The sequence below is a fragment of the Rattus rattus genome, chromosome 14 (genome assembly GCF_011064425.1).
Source record: "Rattus rattus isolate New Zealand chromosome 14, Rrattus_CSIRO_v1, whole genome shotgun sequence".
NCBI classification, from domain to species: Eukaryota; Metazoa; Chordata; class Mammalia; order Rodentia; family Muridae; genus Rattus; species Rattus rattus.
Genome location: NC_046167.1, coordinates 41,898,005 through 41,918,758, shown reverse-complemented (window position 1 = coordinate 41,918,758; position 20,754 = coordinate 41,898,005). Strand labels below are relative to the sequence as shown.

General features: G+C 41.9%; 3 protein-coding genes across 3 annotated transcripts in view; all 3 read right to left on the bottom strand.

The window, feature by feature from the left end:
- The window catches only part of LOC116883526, a 58,590-nt gene that overhangs the window by 16,182 nt on the left and 21,654 nt on the right, over nt 1-20,754 (bottom strand). The window lies entirely within an intron of this gene.
- LOC116883513 (histone H1.5) lies at nt 13,908-14,959 on the bottom strand. The gene has a single exon (XM_032884684.1). It carries the CDS (start codon nt 14,836-14,838, stop codon nt 14,170-14,172), a length of 669 nt encoding a protein of 222 aa, XP_032740575.1. The 5' UTR covers nt 14,839-14,959; the 3' UTR covers nt 13,908-14,169.
- On the bottom strand, nt 17,076-17,971 carry LOC116883514 (histone H3.1-like). Its single transcript, XM_032884686.1, has one exon. It carries the CDS (start codon nt 17,711-17,713, stop codon nt 17,144-17,146), a length of 570 nt encoding a protein of 189 aa, XP_032740577.1. The 5' UTR covers nt 17,714-17,971; the 3' UTR covers nt 17,076-17,143.

The following is a 20,754-nucleotide window of genomic DNA, read 5'->3' as shown; positions in this document are numbered from 1 at the left end:
CACCACCTGTCTTTATGGAAGTCCCCTCGAGTGCTGGCAGCCTGGCACACCCACCCCATAGTGCCAGAGGGATGTTTGGCTACTCAAGAGCTCATGCTGATTCCCCAGTGCCCAAAGACTGTTAAAAAAAAAAAAAAAAGGAAGGGGGGGGGAAGGAATGAAGGAAAAGAAAAAAAAAAAAAGAAAGAAGGAAGGAAGGAAGGAAGGTTGCTGCTTCGCAATAGAGTAGATCTGTGCCTCAATGCTGGTCTCCAGAGTCTGCTTCCTGGATTTGTGACTTTACATCCCAGGGCCCCTCCTGATCACATTTCCCACAGTGAAGTAGCTGTCAGACTGCATCCTTACAGAAGCAGAAAGATTCATGCTAGTATTCACCTTGTTTTCTTGCTTTTATTTTTATTCAGTCTAAGACCCAGACCAAGCTTGGGTTGGTACAACCCACATTCCAGATGTCACTATCCTCCTCAGACAAATGCTAGAAACCCAATCTCAGACACACATGGGGCAAGCCCCTTGGGTGATTCCAAATGCAGCCCTTCTGAAAATTAGCAGGAACCATAAGCATTGCATAGAAGTTTCCTTGCATCCTTTAAACACAGCTTGCTGGAAGGCACTGAACAGAAAGTGGTTAGATAACCAAGCAGCTGCTTATTAAATCAACTTAAAACACAGATCAAGAAGGGGGTTGAGGAGGGAGAATGAGCAAATTTACAGCTTCAGGCACAGTTGGGTGAGATGGGTCAGCTCTCAGAATCAGGAGTTTGTAATTGTCCTGAATCTGCTGCTCTGCCATAATTTGCAGTTACCTTGAGGGAGACACAAGATGAATAGGCCTGACCACAGTTGTGGAATAGCTAGGGTGTTCTGTTGTACTACTCTTTTTCTCCTCCTTCTCCATCTTCCTCCTCTCGCTAGTTCCTGTTGTTGTAAAAATATAAAAATAAAAAAAAGTACGGTTGTCTTTTACCTCGCTATAGGTCCGGCACCACAGTGCCCCAAGATATCTGCTAGATATCTTGGCGGAAACACATCCCAACTCCCCAGCGACCCAGAGTCTCCTGCCACCGCACACTTTCCTACACTCAAACCGTCACATAAAAGAACACACAACACAATAATCTTTGACCCAACTGATAAGATATAATTGCCCACCTAAACATACAAAGCACAGTACCATCCATCCATCCCTTAGGAACATTTGTAACAACCTGTAAATATAGAGTGAAATCTTAACATCAGCCTCCATTGTCCTGCCACAGCTTCTCTCTCTCTCCTCTCCTCTCCTCTCTCTCTCTCTTCCTCTCTATCCCAGTCTCCTCCTCTTCCTTAAAACTTCTCTCCTGCCCATCCTTCCTTCTCCTCCAATGACAGGCCTCCTTCTATCCTGTACCTGCCCCTCCCCTGTACTTTACAAATTCAATGCAGAGAAGGTTCTGGTTAAGTCACCTGATTCCTGAGTACAAGACTAGGCAGCTGTCCTTGGGGCAGTGGAATTAGCATCAAAATACAGATAACTTCAGGGCAAACCACAACATTTCCCCCTTTTTTTTTTGTCCAGTTAAAAAGCCTTTTCACTTACATATAAATTGAGCACAATTATTACCATTCTACAATTTATAAAGCATATGATATTCTCAACACCCAGTCCATTACTATATCAGTTAAACAGAACATTTAGTTATTCATTCCAGCTTAAGAAAGGCTTAAAATCTGTATTATATCTTGGCTAGCTTGTATACTATCTGATAACTATCCAATGAAATATGTATATTCAGAGTTAAACAGCCTGGTAGGCTATGAGACTATAATCAGTCCTCAACCCCATCAGAAATCTGAGAATGACCAAATATCTATACATATAGGAAGCCTAACATGGCTTCCGGAACTGAGAGGTTGTAGAGACAAATCTCCACTAGCACAGTCCCCTGTTAGCAACATGTGAGGACAAGTCTTCAGCCTTCTGGCCAAAATCAACTGATGGACTCTTGAAATGCAGATTTTGAAGGGCTGATCACTCTGTCTTGGCAGAGTTTATCAGTCAACTATTCTGCATAATGTGTCTTTTTCTGGACAGTATTAGTCTGCAGATGAAACAGGCAGTTTTGTCTAGTGGCTGCCTAGCCACAAAGTATTGCCTCACCTGGAGGTAGAGATGTTCAAATTCTTCCTAAAATCCTCCAAAGGGGAACTGTAGGGGCAGATATGTCTCAACAAAAGCTAAATAACTTTAAATCTCAAATTTTGTGGATTTCTGACATTTTTGAAAACCATCTATCTATATAAGATAATCTGGACCATTGTCTTTATATCTTAATAATATCTTGAAAGTTCTCTCACAAAGTCAGTAATATGTTTGCTATTTAGCCCTTAACTCACATGTGTAATCAACTCAGAAGTTTGTAATGACATCAATAGAAGGATTGGCTCTAAACCTTGTACTTTTAAACTTTTAACAAATATATTCCATATCAAAGCAAAGATATGATTTTAGCTTAGTTAACAAATGAGATTACAACTGTATAGCTCAATCTAGCTAATTCCTCCCTGTTAAATTACAACCATTATTAAATTCCTCATAAAAACAACTTTAGAATAACCACTTCCAGTCCCCCAAAAGTCCAGGGAATTGGGACGATGACTCCTCTATAACTTCTTCAAGCTGTACATGGGCATTGAGATATCCTTAAGGGTAAGGGGATAGGAAGAATGAAGCAAATGCTATAGCCAATGTGTCCTGACTGGACCCAGCTGAAAGTCCTTGAGACCAGGAATCCAAGTAGGCACATTCTGCAAAATACAACTCTCAAGACAAAAGTTTAGACTTGAGATATCTTTTCGTTTGAGTCTCCTGAATAAATTTTTCAGGTGGTCTACCTCTATCAAATCTGATCAGTATGACTCTGTAAGGTTTCCAGAGCCAAATCACACTTTTTAAAACCACGAAGACAAATTCTTTCTCCCAAAATACTGTGTTCCTTAGTCTGAAACCAGAAAAGCTTGTATCTTGCACTCTATCCCAGAGTAATAATATAACCATAAAATTCAAAGTCATACCCATCATGAAGACTAAACAATTTTTTAAAAAGGAAGTAAGCTAAACAATGAGCCTGGTAGGCTTTTGTACTCTGTGATATCAGGAAATTAACCCAAAATTCCCGTGGAGCCCACGTTAAGAGAATCCGAGCTTCCTGTTGTGGTAAATATCAAAAGTAACCACAAACCCTCGCTAGCCAGCATCAACCAGCCATATGGCCTTTAGCAGGGTAATTCATAAAACAAACCAAATACTTTCTATCAATTCCAATATCAATAAGCAACATATTGAAAGACCCCCTAGATCGGGGAGACTCTCACTCAAGTCTCGGGATGATGTGACCCCCCCCCCCCAAGAACTCACACAAGACCATCCTTGCTGTAATCACATGTGGTTTATCGATAGGAACCAGTGCACTGGGGTCGAGACTCTTATCCCACGCAGGGGCAGTGGAGTTTGAGCCCAAGAGGGAGAAACCACAAGGAGGGGGCAAGGATGGCGTCATTGGAAAGTGTCGAGAATATCAGTGAAAAATCACAAGGAGGAGCTTCCTGTCTCTCAAAATTGCTTAATTTTGTGTTCCCTTTAGTTCTTAGGAGAAGCTCCCCGCTTCTCAAGGTTGTTTTTTTAAGATTTTAATCTAACTTTACAGTCAGCTAGTTCCTGGGGGAAGCTTTCTATTATCTTTACTAGGTCAGGAATCACATATCTAAGTGCCTTATCTTAAGTCCTTTCACCTAGTTCCTGGGAGAGCAGGCTCAAGAAATGTGACCTTTTATCTACTTACAGGTAAAGGGCAGGGTTTGGAATTTGAGGTATTTAGGGCTTCTTAGGGGTGAGCTAGCATTTTTAAACTCCTGACTTCTTAGCTACAATTTTTATTCTTTCAATATCAAACCAGGACTTTAGCCCAAAATATCTCAATCTGTCAAGCTCTCTACCCAGAGTCACACATTTTTATTTAACCTTAATAACTTCTATAATATGTCTGCATTCACCTGGTGTTACAGACATTCATCACAACTCTCTACTTGGAGGTAGTGACTAATTTTTCCCTATCTAAGTTCTGAACCATGGATGAAAATCCCCACCTGATTCAGGTAATCTCTTTACTCTCTTCTTTTTAAAAACAAACTTTATCACTTTTTAATAATACCTGTAATTAAGAAGTAGCTTGTCTAACTAGGATTTCAACCCAAAATTCCCGTGGAGCCCACATTAAAAAGAATAAGAGTATCCTGAAAGACTTTCTAAACTTCTTTTAAAAGCAGCTTTTAATCTCTAACTCTCTGAGCAGCCATTACTTATCACACAGCCTGCCAGCCCCAGGCTACTTCCCTGTTTCTTTGTTAAATCTACCCCCCTTCCCCACGCTTGAGATATCACATGACTTAACATGGCGCTGGCCTCCTCTTAGAAAATAAAAACTTTCTCTCAGCTCTTAGGATTACTAGTGGATTCTTGCCCATCACATTATTCGCCATCTGTTGTTGTAAAAATATGAGTATATCATATGCTTTATAAATTGAAGAATGGTAATAATTGTGCTCAATTTATATGTAAGTGAAAAGGCTTTTTAACTGGACAAAAAGGGGGAAGTGTTGTGGTTTGCCCTGAAGTTATCTGTATTTTGATGCTAATTCCACTGCCCCAGGGACAGCTGCCTAGTCTTGTACTCAGGAAACAGGTGACTTAACCAGAACCTTCTCTGCAATGAATTTGTAAAGTACAGGTGAGGGGCAGGTACAGGATAGAAGGAGGCCTGTCATTGGAGGAGAAGGAAGGATGGGCAGGAGAGAAGTTTTAAGGAAGAGGAGGAGACTGGGATAGAGAGGAAGAGAGAGAGGAGAGAGAGAGAAGCTGTGGCAGGACAATGGAGGCTGATGTTAAGATTTCACTCTATATTTACAGGTTGTTACAATGTTCCTAAGGGATGGATGGTACTGTGCTTTGTATGTTTAGGTGGGCAATTATACTTTACCAATTGGGTCAAAGTTTATTGTGTTGTGTGTTCTTTTATGTGACGGTTTGAGTGTAAGAAAAGTGTGTGGCGTTGGAGTTGGGATGTGTTTCCGCCAAGACATCTAGCAGGTATCTTGGGGCACTGTGGTGCTGAACCTAGAGCGAGGTAAAAGCCAACAATACTTTTTTTATTTTTTATATTTTTACAACAACAAGTTCCCTCCCCTCTTCCTCCTCCACATATAGTGCAGGATACCCTAAAGCTAGCTAGCTCTGTAGACCAGACTAGCCTCAATCACATAATCCAATTCAGACTCTGAATACAGGAAAGATAGGCCCTACTACCATGCCCTGATTGTATTATTTCTTGATTGCAGAATTATGGTATCCAGGTATGTGTATGTGTTTTAAAAGTCTATGAATTGTTAATGTTTAAGAGTGTCCTTTCTGTTAATTCTGACTATTTACTGTTTCCAATTTTGTGCAATGAACATTAGCTGTCGCTTGATGTTAAGACCCTTCTTGCTACATTAGATTATATGTTCCATTTACTGAGTACTTAACAGTATATAAAATATCATAAGTGACTTTGCCTATAGCTTACTAATTAAAAATATATTTATTTTTTTACAGCAAAATTGTGACAAGCCAAGCATAGTGGCACATACCTTTAATCCCTGTAGTTGACAGACAGAGGGAAGTGTATCTCTATGAGTTGAAGGCCAGTCTGGACTACATAGTAAGAATGAAACAGACAGACAGACATAGTAATTTTTTTAATCTAAAGACATGCTGCAAAATAAAAAGCATGTGATGGTATGATTTGTCACATCACATTTTATTAATTGTACATATGTAAAAGTTTATAACTTAAATGAATAGCAAATTTTATTGTTGTCAATCACAGAATGAGTCAAAGCCATAAAATTCTGTGTCTTACATATATGAATATTCTACAGATGGCTAAATGGCTATCTCTTCAGAGTCATTTTGAAACAGTGTCACATTGGAGAATTATAGAAATTAAAAAAAAAATGCTGTTAGAAACTTGAATTCATTTTTGCTGTTTTTAAATTTACAGCCAAAACAAATGGGTTTCATAATGGCATTTTCATACATACAGGTCATTGTTCCAGTATGGTACCCTGCTTAGTGGGTGCTTTTCCCCTGTCTCTGGGACTGTCTTAGTCACTATTCTCTTGCTGTGGAGAGACACCACAATCAAGACAAATACTTACCAAAGAAAGTATTTACTTGTAGGTTTGCTGTCAGTTTCAAAGGATGAGTTCATCACCAGAATGGTGGGGAACATGGCAGCAGGCAGATAAGCATGGCCCTGGAGTGAGCTGAGAGCTCACTCACATCTAATCAACAAGGGGGAGACAGAGAGAAATAGACAGAGACACAGACACACAGAGAGCTACAGAGACAGAGAGATAGAGAGAGAGAGAGACAGACAGACAGAGACACTCAGAGAGACAGAGAAAGACAGAGAGAGAATATTATTTCTTAAAGCCCACTCCTAAAGACACACCCCTCCAAACCCACATTGCCTAATCCTTCCCAAAACAGTTCCACCAAATAAGGACCAAACACTCGAATATATGAGCCTATGGGAGCCATTCTCCTTCAAACCACCACAAAGAGGAAATTTAATTATCACATTATTTTGACTAGAACACTATATAATCAAAATAATGTAAACTCAACATATTTTTAATGAAAAATGTTCACATAGAATATAGTTAAGATGTGGGAAAGGACTGTAAGAGTGAAAATTTTCTTCATTGTAAATTAATGTACAACAAATGATTAAATAAATCAATAACAATGGAACTGGGTATGGTGTCACATACCTATCCTCCCAGCACTCAGGAGGCTGAGAAAGGAGTACCATGCCTGGCAGGCCTGCTAGTTACAAATACCAAGCAACAGGGGCTGGAGAGATGGTCAGTGGTTGATTTAGAGCATATAATGTTCTTGTACTGAACCCAATTTCAATTGATCAGACCCCATTTTTTCTACTCGAAAGCGCACACACACACACACACACACAGGGAGAGGGGAAAGGAGAGGCAGAGGGACAGAGACAGAGTAAATCCTTTTCTTAAAAACAAAACAAAAAGTAGTATATTAGTTACTTCCCTTCTGCTGTGATAAAACACCAAAATGAACTCAAGTTATAGAAGAAAGTTCACTTTTGTTCACCATTCCAGAGGGCCAGAGTCCATGACGGAAGGACCATGCATGGCACTTGGAGCTGAAAGCTGGAAGCTGTGGCCTCATACATTAACCACAAGAATGAAACTAAGAGCAAACTATAGGTGGGGCTAGGCCTTAGGGTCTCAGACCTGGTCCCCAGGGACAACTCTCCCAGCAAGGCCTCACCTTCTAAACCTCTCCAAAGAACATCAGCAACAGAGAACAACAAGTATTTGAATACCAGTGACAGTGGAGGACTCTTTCATTGAAAACTGCTATAAGTAGTAAGCTTTTTTTTCTTTGTCTCTCTAGCTCACATTTCTAACTTTTATATTTACCCTTTCAACAGTTATTAAACATGTCCTTAGAGTCATGTTCACAAGTCAGCAGTGGAATCAGTCACATCCTCCTGCACCTGACGGTCTGAAGACTAAGGTGGATGCTGCATGATATGAGCAGAAAGTGACAATGGCTGAGACAGAAATAAGCAGGTGCAAGGGAAAGTCTCCTTAGGGTCCCTACGTGGTGGCGCAGGTTTCGTGAAGTCAAGCACATAAGTTTTGAGGCAGGTCCTGAAGAGAAAGGAGAACTGGAAAACAGGAGGTAAAAGTTCTGCCAAGAAAGTTCTACTTTGTGAACTTGGTCACTTAGCTATCTTAGCGCTCCCATACTACTCACACTAACTGGTATTTCCATTGCTTTTTCTCATTCTTTATCAATTGCAATAAAATACCTGAAGAAGGCTATTTGTAAAGGAAAGAAGTTTGACTGGCTTACGGTATTGGATACTAATAGTCTAAAGATAGTGAAGGCCCCATTATAAATGGTTGAGGACCCCTGAAAAAAAATCACTTCTTCAAACAGAAGAGGCAGGGAAGGCGGACCCTTCTTCTGTTTATGAGCCTTTCTTCAGAATTAACTTAGAGCTTTCCACAACTATTTTTTTTTTTTTTTTTTTTTTTTTTTTTTGTATTTGGGACCGAACCCAGGGCCTTGGGTTTCCTAGGAAAGCGTTTCACCATTGGACAAATCCCCAACCCCTCCACAACTATTTTTATCACTTCCAAGATCATGGTCCACAGTGCCCTATGAGCTTCCCAAAAGGTAGACGTCTGGACTGTCTCCCACATAACCGTACTGGGGAACAAATTCCCAACACAGTGACAATTGTAAGCCAATCACAACAAAGCCAAACAACAGCACTATCCATTATCTACCTACACCTGTTAGGGGCCGGATCAGACTGCCGGACTAGGCAAAGCTAGAGCCCTGCCCTGAGCAGATTCCTGAGAAGGGCTTGACCTTTTCAAAGAAAGCACAGGTTCCCGCAAGACTGTTGCCTCATTGTCTAAGGAGAATATCTAGCCGTTTAATGATTCACCTAATGTCTTTGGGCACTTCCCAGTACTCCGCCCGCCCTATGCTTCAGTCCCTGCTTCAACTCCTGCTTCAGAGCTTTAAATGCTGTACACTCCTCTCAATAAACAGACCTCGACAAGGACACTGCTTGGTCTCCCTCCTTTTTCTTGCCCGTTCGCCCGCAGGTATGGGTCCCCCTCGACCCCCACGAATAACTGGGTCCCCGCTGGCGGGGGGCACACACCCATCAATCCACCCATTCGTCCGTGATTCTACCCACTCATCTATCCATCCATGCCAAACATACATGGCAGTTCGTCCAATCACCATCCTCTCACCTATCCTTATACTTTCATGGGTCTTCTGTATGACCATTTACCTAACCGCCACATATTCACTGATGTCTTTTGTACAACCAAGCTGGCCAGCTCTGATCTCCAGGCTCCAATTCTTTCACCGTAACCTCAACTGTGGCTGGATTGGTGAGGGGTTAGAGTCCATACACTGTGGATTGCTTACCCAAGTCACTCTAAAGGCAGGAAGAGGGGCCTACAGCCGTTCACCCAGGGGCATCATTCTAGAGGCCATGCCCTCGTTTTCTCACTTGGATTTTCCCTTTTTCTATACTGCTTACACTCAAGCCCTTAGTCTTGATGGTGAGTGAAGTTGTAGGTTCTCTCAGTTTTGTTCTTTTTGGGAAATTTACACAGAAGATCAGCAGTTTACTGATCTGCCTTGCAGCCGCATGATGTAGTTAGTGTGAATGAATTCCAACTACGAGTTAGGTGAAAGGGTCCCAGACACTGCATTTAAAAAACAGTTGGGGCTGGAGAGCTGGCTTCATAGTTAAAAAAGTGTTGCTGATCTTGCATAAGACCCTGGTTTCAGTTACCGGGATCTACAGAGTGGTTCACAACCATATTTAATTCTAGTTTGGGAGGATCTGCCTCCCCCTTCTGGTTTCCAGAGGTACTACATACAGATGGTTCACATACAGGCTGGCAGGACACTTACATATATAAAATAAAATATAATCTTTTCATAGATTTTATTTTACAATTGACTGTGTGTGTGTGTGTGTGTGTGTGTGTGTGTGTGTGTGTGTGTGTGTGTGTGTGTGTGTGTGTGTCTCCACACGTGTGTGTACATCCTTGGCAGCCAGAGTCATCAGATTCTCCCTGGAGCTGGAGTTCCAGATGTGTTTGCTGGCTAATGGGAATACTGGAAACTGAATTTGGCTCTTCTGCAAAGAGCAGTATCTGCTCTATAAACTACCAAATCATCTCTCTACAGCCCCATATAATAGGAGAACTCTTTTGTTCATTCTTTGTAATATTTTCTGTCTTTAGATGCAGATACAATGGCTGGAGGCAAAACAACTATTTTGGACAAGACTTAGAGGTCAAGATAAAAAGAGCTTGACTCCCAGACCGTAAAACATAAAAAAAGGTCTCTGCTGCATTTTAAGAACTTTCCAGGACTGGAGAGATAGTTCAGTGGTTAAGAACACTGACTGCTCTTCCAGAGGTCCTGAGTTCAAATCCCAGCAACCACATAGGGGCTCACGACAATGTGTAACGATATCTGATGCCCTCTTCTGGTGTGTATGAAAACTACAGTGTACTCATATGTAATAAGTAAATAAATCTTTAAATAAAAAAAAAAAATTAGGAGTTTTCCAGCAAGTTGGGCCAGAAATTCCAACTTTGATAAATGCATAATTCAAAGCTTTGAAGTGAAAAGGCTGTGTCTCTATCTTGAGTGTCTCTATCTTGCAGCCCCATGCAAGATAGAAAGCTGTGGTTCTCCTGTTCCTGCTCCCAATCTCTGGCATTCTAGTAACATGCCTGCATGCAGCAGTTGAACCTGATCGAACCTGAGGTTTTCTATGATTATCTTTCTGGGTAAAAATGATTTCCAATTTTATTAATGCACAACACATTTTAAATGCTATCTGAAATCTAAGGGCACATATGATGACCAAAATAGTCTAGTCAGGAGAGTCAGAGAATGTGTCTAGATTTCTCTCAATTACTGTAGAATGATTCTATCAAGGTTTCAAATGGCATGTATCCCTTCCTGGATCTTAAACCCTTCTACCAAGAGACCCAGAGATATCAAACTCAGTTTACCTCAGCCCCAAAAGCTTTTAAGAAATATTGAGACATGGGTTGGTACAAGTCCATCCTCAAGAAAACTCCTGCTATGCAATTAGTCCCCAAAGAAGCAGAATGGAGTATATTCCAGTACGTTTCAATCAAGGACCCTCTCCTGACCCAATTGGGAAACTCTGAGTTACTCCATTTCCTTTATGTCTCATATTCTGCCCCTTCCCTTTCCCCTTCTCAGTCTGCTTCTCCTCTCTGTTGTATTTTGATGCTCTGATTTACTGTCTCCTGTGTCTCAGAGTCTGTCTGTCCTCTCAGAGCTAAGCCAAACTGTCCTACATAGCTTTCTGCAACACTACAACTTAGCACTGTAGATAATAGGCTTAACTCAGTCCTGAAGGAATTCTTAAGCAGAGTGCCTACCATACTGCAACACACAAGATATGTGTCTGGAAATGTCACCTATGAACACACTTCGTGTAGATCACACCACACCCTATCAAAGCACCCCCACCCATAATGGCAGGCATAGAAGGGCAGAGGGTAGACATGGTAGGCAAGCATGACAGCAGAGATTGCCTTTCCCAGCTGTACATGTTCCTGTGTCCCTTCAAACCCACAGGTTCATCAGGAGAGAAGCCGTGATTTAGCTTTTTCGTGGTCCTAGTTGGATTGATGAGAGTCGAAGGCCACCCAGGGCTTAGTGTTACAGGCTCAATGGTGTTCATTGCAGAAGAGGCCCTGTAAACCTCAGTTGCCTACTGTCCATCCTTATCCCCTATCAAATATTAGATCACCACAGGCACTGGGGTGAAGAAATAGGTTCTTCTCCTGATTTGGGTCAAACTATAAATGAATCCATTTCTCTTAACCAATTTCTTTTCCATGATTTCTTTTACAATACAGCAAAACTAAGGCAGAGGTGGAGAGGGCAGACCTAAATGCCACATAATAGTTGTGGCAAGGACCAGAAAATGCCAGCACTGGGAGAGGCAGCGGCAGGGATGCAGGTGAGCATGGGCATTAAGAGGGAAGGCTGTTCAGACTTGTATTAACCAGACTGGCCAAGAGTTTCATCGCTAGGGTATTCTATCCTCTGCTCTGTGTCTCTGTGCTGCATCTTAGTCCAAGCACGTTCAAAACACTCTGAAGTCTCCTGTGTTGCCCATCACCATTGCTGGTCCCTGTCCAGATCCAAAGATGGAGGAAAGCTTCCCTGCAAGGTAAACGTGAATTCTACACATAGGAATCTACAGAAGATTAAAAATGCAAATACTGAAAGTGATAACAAAGTCAAAGCAATAAAATATTTACAAATATAATCACAAAACTTTTCACAGTTCTCTTTTAAATTACTAAATAAATAGAATAGCATTCCTATGAAGAGATATCAATACAGAAGAATTCAGACATTCAACATTTGCCTATTTCCTGTCTCTCTAGGAAATTTATGAAATACCATTGTTACTGAAGAAAAAAAATACTATTCTACCAATTACCTACTTGATGTCCAATTTTCTATTTGGTTTTTTTTTTTTTTTTTTTTTTTTTGGTTCTTTTTTTCAGAGCTGGGGACCGAACTCCAGGGCCTTATGCCCTTAGGCAAGCGCTCTACCACTGAGCTAAATCCCAACCCTTTCTATTTGTTTAAAAATACATATGGAAATGTGTGCAGACAACCTAAAGTATTTAGTTTGCAATTTGTGTTTAATTTGTACTCAAGCTGGTCAGTTGGTCATTTAACCTCTCAGGAATGAGGACTTGAGGTGGGAGTAAGAGGGCATTTTAAATCTTTGCTGAAGGCAGCTCATTCAGAAATATATAAAAATGAGACAGAGCTAATTCTAAGAGAATGAACTGCATTGTAGATGAAGGAAAATCCGAACCCTGAGGAATTAATGACAATCAAGCAAGATTGTGTCTGCATTCTAACACACACTTATCCCAGCACTGAGACTCAGCAAACATTGCCTTCAGTTGAAGGGCACCCTGTGCTGGTCTGTGACACTATCTGAAAATAATTACAAATACTATTTTTTTGGAAGAGGCAAAACATTAAGAGGCAAATAAAACCGAGGAGGCAAAATGAAGCTGCCATTTTCATTGTAGAAAAATCATAGAAAAGTCTGACTGTGGGAATAAATACAGATACTTTGAGATGTATAGATACTCCCAGATATACAGATTGACAGAGGGGAAAAAAAAAAATCGAACTACCAACATAGTGTGTACACAAGAAGCCAATTCTGCGTTAAGCCTGTGGGGTGTCTTAACTCTGTAATTTAACTTCTGGATAGCATTCAGGCATTCACACAAATTTAGCCTGATGAGAGCAATACTTAATATTGCTAAAAATAAATTAAATAAATAAATAAGTAAGTAAATAAATAAATAAGTGGCTTAAAACTTCCCTTTAAAACTTTACTCAGAGCATTCCTACCTGTGCCACTGGGAAGCTTGAAGTGACAGTGAAAACTAATTACCAATTAGTGATATTGGCAATAATCTAACCTTAAAGGTGAAAATGCTACACTGTCTTTAACACTTAAAACTGATCTAATGTTAAACAAATACAGTGAAAGTCCTATTAGGGGAGTGTCACACCCATTACTACATTAACAAACCTTTAGCACAAAAGGACCGTTCATTAAGGGACTTCAGTGTCTGGGTGCTTCCAATGGAAGAACTGAGCAAAAAGGCTCCAAAAAAGCGTAAATGACTTGAGAGTGGAAATTTGTACACAGCCTTTGGAAAAGATGCCCGTGTTCGGGGACCTGCTTCAGGACCTTCAGCATCTACACCTTGCAGCTTCGGCTCCACCTCTTGCTGTTCTGCATACTTGTCCCTCGCCTTCTACGAGCCCTTCCAGTCGAGCCCTTCCAGTCGGACCGAGACTTCCACCAGCTCAAGCTCTGTTAAGATAAGGAAACTCTAAAGTGGGGGGAGGGAAGATGGTCTCCGCACCGGCTTCATTTTAAACAGACTATGGCGATGACTACCGCGTTATCTGTGAACGTCATCTAATGACTGTCCAATCAAGTTTAAAGTCAGTAATAAACCAGAGTACCATTGGTTTAAGGTAATACGACACAGCCAATGAGTTATTTTTCGCGCGAGGTCTCACTTAATCCTAAGTGAATGTTGGCTACTAACAATGCTTTTTTTCACACTGGGGAAAGTACCCAACGTAGACTAATACCAGCTGGCACATGGAGGTAGAATGAGTGTGTGCAGTTATGGCCCACGTACAGGTCCCAAGTGACCATAGTGGGCCGCGAGACTACCAACAGACAACATAACCAATTTATCCATAGGTAAGACTAAACCGTCTTACCTTGTAGATTGAGCACAGGGCCCAAATCAGGGCGGGAAGGTGTTCCAGTTGGTTGGCCCAATTGGGAGAGAAAACCCGGGAGAGCTTAAAGTGTGTACAGCTACATTCACAGAGTTCTCTGGGTGGCTCTGAAAAGAGCCTTTGGGGCTTTCCTGCTGTTACAAGCAAGCTTACTTCTTCTTGGAAACAGCCTTCTTTACCTTGGCAGCCTTAGGCTTAGCTGCCTTGGGCTTGGTAACTTTAGGCTTGGACGCCTTAGATTTCACCGCCTTGGGCCTTGCCGGGCTCTTAGCCGCCTTTTTAGGCTTGGCAGCAGCCTTGGCCTTCTTAGGGCTCTTGGTAACTTTCTTTACTCCAGCCGCTGCAGGTTTCTTTGCTTTCTTTGGAGTTTTCTTCACGGTCTTCTTGGCCCCGGCAGTCTTCTTGGGCTTCTTCGGGGTGGCACCTGCAGGTTTCTTGGCCTTGGCAGCCCCAGTCTTCTTAGCCTTGGGCTTGGCTTCGCCGGAAGCCACCTTTTTGTTAAGCTTGAAAGAACCAGAGGCGCCGGTACCTTTTGTCTGCACCAGGGTACCTTTGCTCACCAAACTCTTGAGCCCAAGCTTGATGCGGCTGTTGTTCTTCTCCACATCGTAGCCACCAGCAGCCAATGCCTTCTTCAGAGCAGGAAGGGACACGCCGCCGCGCTCTTTAGAGGCAGAAACAGCCTTAGTTATGAGCTCAGACACCGGGGGACCAGTGGCCTTGCGCTTTGAGGCGCCAGCCTTTTTTGTCTTCTTCTTGGCGGGAGACTTCTCTACAGGAGCGGGAGCCGTAGTCTCGGCGGGAGCAGTTTCAGACATGGCGAGAATAAAAGCTGCAAGAAAAGGAAAACTAACGCGAAGAGCAAATTTTGCAATGCTCCTTTGCTCAGGCTCCGGGTTTATATAAGCCGGTGCTGGGCTGTGATTGGTGGAACGTCCAATCCACCGCCCTCTGGCCGCAGCGACTCAAGGTTACAATCCCAAATTGTGTTTGTTAGTCCCCAAATTTTTACTTACTGCCGAAAATAATGCCACAGAAATTGGCAGTTTGGAGTTCCAAAGGAGAACAGCCTTCGGATTCACGTACCTGGTTGTGCTTTTTTGAATCCCACGCAACTGACCAAAGATATTTTTAAAAATCCCTCCAGTGTTTACTAAAAATCCACCGAGCAGAGAGCATCCTGAGAGTTACTTGCATGTTTCTGTAAACTTATACGAAGGATGCAAGGAACATTACTTAAGAGGATTTGTACAAAGATACCGCCTTTAATTTTTTCAAGAGTAAAACTAATAGTTCTTTTGCTTTGGGCAAAAACGTTGTTTGTATCTGTAGCAAATAACACAGGCCTAGGGGCTACAGACTGAAATTAACCACTTTAAATATTTCTCTTTAAAATAGTTCAAACTCCTAGTACTTTGTACAGGGTTGATATCTTTAATGGAAAATGCAATATTTCTAGTGCGAGAGTGACTTCTTTGAAGTAGGGAGATTGAAAATCATTATATTTAGGAGCTGTAGAGACAGCCTAGCATTTAAGACCACTTGCTACTCTTGGAGATTTGGGTTTAGTTTCCAACACCCACAGGACAGCTTGCAACTGACTATAACTCCAGTCCCAGAGGATTTCAGGCTTCTGCTAGTATAAGGCATATAAGTGATGCACATATATACATGTAGGCAAACCCTCATGTACATAAATATTAAAACATATCTCAAACACATAAAAAGGAATCACTAACTTCAGATGCCAATCACCATAATTCTAAGTAAAAATAAATTAGATATGGTTCTGATCAATGGGCTTTCACAATTTCCTAGGGATATTTGGAGACAGAAAATACTTACCTTAAAAAATATTTTACCTAAGAAAAATTCTAAAACTTTCAGAAGAATTTTCAAGGAGATTCTACTGCCCTTGAATGAGATAGATGGCCAGTGAGGTTTTGAAAGTAAAACAACAGCACAATCACTCACACTCTTTATAAATAGCCAATAACAACATTGGTAGTTTTTGCATGTTTAGATGACAAGAAGGCCAGTATTTTAGAATACTGTTGAGGAACCTACATTTATACAAATTCAAAGATTTTGAGAAACTGGGAAGTGGTGGCACACAGCTTTAATCCAGGAATTCGGGAGGCAGAAGTAGGTGGATCTCTGTGAGTTCAAGACCAGTCTGGAGTCTATAGCTCAAGTTCTAGGACTTGTTTACACAGGATTACAGATAGGATTACACAGAGAAACCTTGTCTTGAATTAAGGGGAAAAAAAAAAAAAAAAGACTGAGGAAAATAAAAGGTAAAGAGAAAGTAAAATTTGCTAAGCTATGTGTCGCTTTGGTAAGGAAAGAAGTACAAGATTTGTACTAGTTTAATAAAGTCCATCAGAATGGTTCAGATGGATAAATCACAAAGAATATTACTTTGTTTTACACAGAGAAATCTTGTAAAAGAAACACAGTTTGGAGTTGTGTGTCTTTTGTTCCAAACAATAGTCTTTCTGGAGTAAGGTTTACTGGAGCATACCTATAATCCTATCAACTATGTAACTGGAGCAAGACTACTATTACAAGGTCTTTTATTGCTACTTATTCAAGTGAGTCCAACATGGAACACTGAGGTACTTTAGCCCTTATCTCGATAAAATAAAATGGAATAAAGGCCGTCTTACCAATGCAGAGGTCGGCAAGGACGCTAAAGAAGCCAACATATTTGCTACAAATAATGTAGGAATGGTGTACAAAGCAGCCAAACCTACCAAGTATATAATGGGTACTTCCATGAACTAGTAGCGTTACATAATGGTTATCAAAAAGGCATGGATTTACAGACTTACCATAGGATTTAATTTCCGCAGACTTTAGATGCCTGCCACCCTGGAGTCAGGAAGTTTAAGGCATATATGCCTCTGGAGGGTAAAACTGGCAATGGTCTAAGCCTATGTTGGAGGCAACAAAAACTGGAGATAGGCTAGAAGGACGCAGCTTATGGCTTCTGCAAAGCACAAGGGCTTCTCAAGGGTTGCAGTTGCTAGATACTAAAGGATACGAGTGAGGTAAACAGCTCCTTTCTGGTGATAATGGAGGGGCTCTGAAAAGAGCCTTTTGTAGAAATGGGGAGGGGAACTACGCCCTCTCACCCCGGATGCGCCGGGCAAGCTGTATGTCCTTGGGCATGATGGTCACACGCTTGGCGTGGATGGCGCACAGATTGGTGTCCTCAAACAGACCCACAAGGTAGGCCTCACAGGCCTCCTGCAGGGCCATGACCGCCGAGCTCTGGAAGCGCAAGTCGGTCTTGAAGTCCTGCGCGATCTCGCGCACCAGGCGCTGGAATGGCAGCTTGCGGATCAGCAGCTCGGTCGACTTCTGGTAGCGCCGGATCTCGCGCAGAGCCACGGTGCCAGGACGGTAGCGGTGGGGCTTCTTAACGCCGCCGGTGGCCGGAGCGCTCTTGCGGGCAGCTTTGGTGGCCAGTTGCTTGCGCGGGGCTTTGCCACCGGTGGACTTGCGAGCGGTCTGCTTAGTACGAGCCATTTGAGAACGTTGAGAGGAGTGTAGAATGAGGTGTGTGCTGAGAAAATTCAAGTATATATATAACAAGCCACCTTTTGGGATTGGACGGTAAGTTGATGACGTCATGTTCCAAACAGGGGATTGGTGCGCGTTTAAATCAAGTAATGAAAGGGAAAACATTGCCTACATTTTATATTAAATGTACAATTTTCGTTTTCTGCGGATAAAATACTCTAGCAACTCCCAGGAATTATCATCTCGAGAAGATGTTGGCTTTGGAGTCCAAAGGACTCCTCGTTATTTATTTAAGCAAGGGCGTTGTTATTTGGAGCAAAAATTTAATGGAAAATATCTGAAAGGAAAATTAACAAAAGAATTAGTTATTCCTGGAGTCGTCAACATTTCTTACATTTGATTTCACCCAAGAACCGCTGGAACAGTTTTATGACCGGAAACTTTTAGAAGTTGTAATTGATACTGCCTTTCTCTCCGCTGCTGCGATTTTGGCGCGAAAAAAAATCAAAATGGGTGAACCCTCAACTTACTGGAGTTCCAACCCCAGAAGGCATTGAGATTCTACTACTATATCATAGCAACACTGTAAGGTACACGTGGTTCGTGGTTGGCATTCATTTACAAGTTACAAAGATATACCATTAAGGTAGGAAGGGAAGGTGGGAATTCGCAGAGACAGCAGGCTACACAAAAACAATGTATACAGTTCTAGGAGACTAAGGCAGCCTCTGGAGTAGCTAAGCCAAGGATGGTCTTGCTGCTGCTGCTGCTGCTGCTGCTGCTGCTGCTGCTGCTGCTGCTGCTGCTGCTGCTGCTGCTGCTGCTGCTGCTGCTGCTGCTGCTGCTGCTGCTCTGGAGTAGCTAAGCCAAGGATGGTCTTGCTGCTGCTGCTGCTGCTGCTGCTGCTGCTGCTGCTGCTGCTGCTGCTGCTGCTGCTGCTGCTGCTGCTGCTGCTGTTGCGCCAGGCAGAAGATGGCAGGCTTGCTGATATTCAGTATGATGCACGTGACTATTGGGTAGTGTTTGACGCGGCTTTTGCCCAGGCCCCCACTTAATGTGGTCATATTTGCCAGCAACAAAAGTAGTAAGATCAGACAGTAGGCACGTTGTTTTATGATCAGGCTTTTTGCCTAATTGGGAATATCTGGCACAAGCAATAATTACTTGGTGTTTACCAGAGAACCATATTAAGATTTTCAGAGAAAAAGAAAGAACTGCTGAAACTCCAGATTCTAAAGAGGCTTATTTGAAAATAGCTCCATCCACCTCACATTCAGAGTTACCCACTGCTACTGGGTCATCCTTGTTTATAAGTCAGGCTCCTGGCCTGCCTTCACTCACAGCATAGTCTTTGTGATTGGTTGATATGAAACTCACAACTTAAGAGGGCAGATGACAAATATTTCTGACAATGTCAAGTGTGCAAAATGCTTTCTTTATAACAGGAGCTAACCAGCCTGCAAATTAAGAGTGTTGCAGGTGTATCAGTGTAGTTGAAGCTTAGATGAATGTGCGCTGCGTGCACACACACACACACACACACACACACACACACACGCGCACGCACACTTGCCAAAATGTGGTTCTTTGTGTTTTTTCCATATATAATTATTTGGGAAAGAGAGATTCAAACTCCAGCTCTGTGCTGCTTTCCTCTGTGCTTTCTCAGACTTGCCATATTTCTGCTGAAAAGTGATTCAAGTTTTCTTCATTCCAAAAACATTCAAGAATCAGAGCCGCTGCTCCATATTTCTTCACACTGGGAAGAGATTAAAAAGGGCTGTTCAGAATTCACTCCTGTCCTCTTTCTCTACCCATGGAAATCAACTACACCCAGACATCCTCTTTCTTACATTTAGAAACAAAAGGTGCAACGCAGAAGCCAAAGATGACTTTATTGAAGAAAAGATCATTGGCAAGTCAACAGAGTTACTTGGTTCTCAAAGACTCCAGCTGTTTAAAAAGAATTACCAAACGCCCTATACTATCTTCCAGAGCAAATTAGTTTTCTCCCACTCTCCTCCTCTCTTACCTGCAATGTCAGTGAAAAAAATTTCATTTTTAATAGTTTGTGTAAGGGCATCTTGAAGTGCACAAGCTCTTGTGAGGTAATGACTCTACTCTTCAGTGCTCGCTCATAGGTTGTGAGTGATCTTGGTCTCTTGCAGAAAACCCTCAACAATCTGCTTTCCTTGGAACAACTATTTTAAAACCAAGAATCATTCTACCTGGGGGAAAAGCACAGGCTCTGGGCACATTATTTGAAATTTTATAACACAAAACTCTTGGGTCCAGTTCTCTCTTTAATGAAGAGTTGAAAACAGGAAAAAACCTTCATCTAACTTTAAGTTTGGTCCCTAGGGCCTCCAAATTGAGCTGACAAATGGTATTTTAACATGGAAAGTGATTAATGAAATATATAGAGAAATGCCTTGCAGCAAGCAAGCTCAAGAAAATTAAAACTAAAGTTTATCGGCTCTTTTAAGGATCTGGGGAATAAGTATATGGGAAGGAAAAGACATAGAGTAAATTAGTAATGGGAAGAGGCTAACCCAATAGGACTCCTCCGTGGTGGGCATTATTTTTTGGTATGTTAGAGCACAATAACAGGGAAATTCTCCTTTATGGCATTCTAAAGGGAAACTTCTGTCAGGTGTTTCACCTTACCTGTGCGGAGTGTCATCTTCAGTTAATCCTTATACCCAAATGACATACCTGGCATCAAACACTAAGTCCTATGTATGAGATGTTTTGAAATTCGGCTAGTTTGGTGGCTTTGATCATGTCTTATCCTGCTAATAGTCTCCCTGATGATGCTCACTGATGGAGATTGAGATTGTGCATGTGAAGGAAATCCCTGGCATTCTCCTGGAGCCTTTTCTCCCAAAGATTAAATACTTAAGACAGAATTCAGCAAAGGGAGTAGAAACTAGGACTACACTCCTGCAAACTGAAGTGATGTGGGAGCGCTCATTATCCTTTCAGTAGCCTTGTTCCATAGTTGAGAATGCTTCTGCACACAGCTCAAGAAACTGGGAAGAGCAGGACTGTTGGAATTTGGCTTTTTGCTAGACTAAATAGGTCAAGCCCTGGAGCTTCCAGACTAATCTTAACCCAGGAGAGGTTCTTCATTTTGCCTATTTGCACACTCGTGACACTGTAAGACGGTTCCAAACCTTCTGTATATTAGTTATGTATTGAAAATA

Excerpts from the sequence above, each read along its gene's own strand:
- LOC116883513 (XM_032884684.1), bottom strand. The coding sequence starts at position 14,838 with ATGTCTGAAACTGCTCCCGCCGAGACTACGGCTCCCGCTCCTGTAGAG.
- LOC116883514 (XM_032884686.1), bottom strand. The coding sequence starts at position 17,713 with ATGTTTTCCCTTTCATTACTTGATTTAAACGCGCACCAATCCCCTGTT.